This window comes from Fonticula alba, assembly GCF_000388065.1.
Source record: "Fonticula alba strain ATCC 38817 unplaced genomic scaffold supercont2.3, whole genome shotgun sequence".
Classification (NCBI taxonomy): Eukaryota; order Rotosphaerida; family Fonticulaceae; genus Fonticula; species Fonticula alba.
Genome location: NW_009242973.1, coordinates 2,218,934 through 2,220,631, shown reverse-complemented (window position 1 = coordinate 2,220,631; position 1,698 = coordinate 2,218,934). Strand labels below are relative to the sequence as shown.

Here is a 1,698-nt window from a genome sequence, read left to right as displayed (position 1 = left end):
CGCCCCTTTGGGCGAGGTCTCCCCCTCCCCGAGAGCTGGGCTCTTGTGCACCTGCCGTGCGCTGGAAGGTGGGGGCCGGCCCCGGGCACTGGACCGGCCGCGGTAAGGGCCCGTCTCTCCTGGCGCCTTTTCAAGCGAGAGAAAAACCCCTCGCTTTAACCCCAACGATGCCGGCCCTGGCCGGGGTATATTTGAGTATTATTTTATCCCCATAGGTGATCAATGATTGTGTCCCATGATACGGACACATGAGCACACTTTGTTTATGTTGGTCCAGCGAGAGGTGCTCCACCACCCGGCTGACCATTCACAAGGGCTGCCTGTCCCCCCCCCCCCTCCCCCTTACCCTCCCGCTTCGCGGTCTCTCTTTTTTGCCGAGACACCCCAATCCCCCGCCTTCCTGTGCCGTGTCGGCGCAGGGGTCCTACGAGCTTGGGCGGGTCTCACTCATTTCGAGTCATTTTCATGTGCTGCCTGCGCCGAGTGATCCGTCCCCGCGCCCCCGCACTGATGTCAGACTGGCGCTTGGGTCGACAGGCAAGTCTCAATGCCTCCCCTCAGACAATCCGGAGACGGGGGGGGGGGGACCACGGGCCGAGCGGCGCAACTGCCCTGGCTACCAGATGCCTATGCACCCCCCCCCCCCCGGAGTGACCGCCCGATCGTGCAGGACCCGAAACAGCGTCCTAGTCGGCGTCCATGTCCCCCGGTTCGGGTGCCTTGCTGATGAGTGCGCCTCCGTTGTTGCCCCCCCCTCCCCCTCGCCTCAAAGGACGCCCCAGCCCCTAGCGGCCCATCCTCCCTCGGCCAAGGCATCTCTCCTCCGCCCCTCTCCCCCGCCCCCCTCCCCCGCCCCTCTCCCCCGCCCTCTTAGCACGCCATGTCCTTCGTCGGTCGCACGTGTGCCGGCCTTGGTCGGTCATTTGCCTCTGCCCGTGCCGCCACCACGACCGCCGCTGCCATCGGTACCCTCCCTCGGCATGTTACCCGGTCGCTGGCCACCTTGGCTCCCCGCCCCCTAGCCCCGGGCGTCACGTTCCCCGGGGCCACCCGCCCCATGGCGCGGCTGGCCTCCCCGCACGGCATGGCCCACTTCTCCACCAGCTCCGGCCCCGTCCAGGCTCAGGCAACTGGAGCCCCTGCCATCACCACCGAGCCAACTGCTGTGTCCGTTCGCTTCGCCGATGGCAGCACCTCCTCCTTGTACGCATCGGGTCTTCTCTCCCCATCACAAGCACATCCCCCCCTTCTCTCTCTCTCTCTCTCTCTCTCTCTCTCTCTTTCCCTCCAGCTGACATCCCACTTTGCCCCTGCCTTTTCCCCCCCCCCGTCCCAGCCATCACATCTGGCTCCGGGATCACTGCCTGTGCCCCGCGTGTCTCCACCCGGAAACCCTCCAGCGTACGGTGGACACCTTTTCCCTGGCGCCCGAGCAGCTGCAGGCTGCCTCCATTCGGCTGGTGCCCCCGACCGGTGATGCTCCCGCCCAGATGGAGATCACTTGGGCCGGTTCCGACGCGCACGTGTCCCTCTTTCCGCTGGCCTGGCTACAGACGCACGCATACGACCAGCGTGCGACCAACTACCAGCGCGACCTGATCACCGACAAGTGCGTGCATCACCGTCCGGCCCCGTGCCTCTTCTGACCCACCCGAGGACGCGCCTCTCACACGAAAACCCCGCGAATCGCCCCCCCCC

At 66.5% G+C, this 1,698-nt stretch overlaps 1 protein-coding gene across 1 annotated transcript; it reads left to right on the top strand.

The window, feature by feature from the left end:
• Positions 1 to 880: 880 nt before the first annotated feature.
• H696_02254 (hypothetical protein) lies at positions 881 to 1,646 on the top strand (the record flags this gene model as incomplete). Its single annotated transcript, XM_009496156.1, has 2 exons — positions 881 to 1,203; positions 1,337 to 1,646. The coding sequence occupies 2 exons, from the start codon at positions 881 to 883 to the stop codon at positions 1,644 to 1,646; spliced, it is 633 nt and encodes a 210-aa protein (XP_009494431.1).
• Between the last annotated feature and the right edge of the window lie 52 nt (positions 1,647 to 1,698).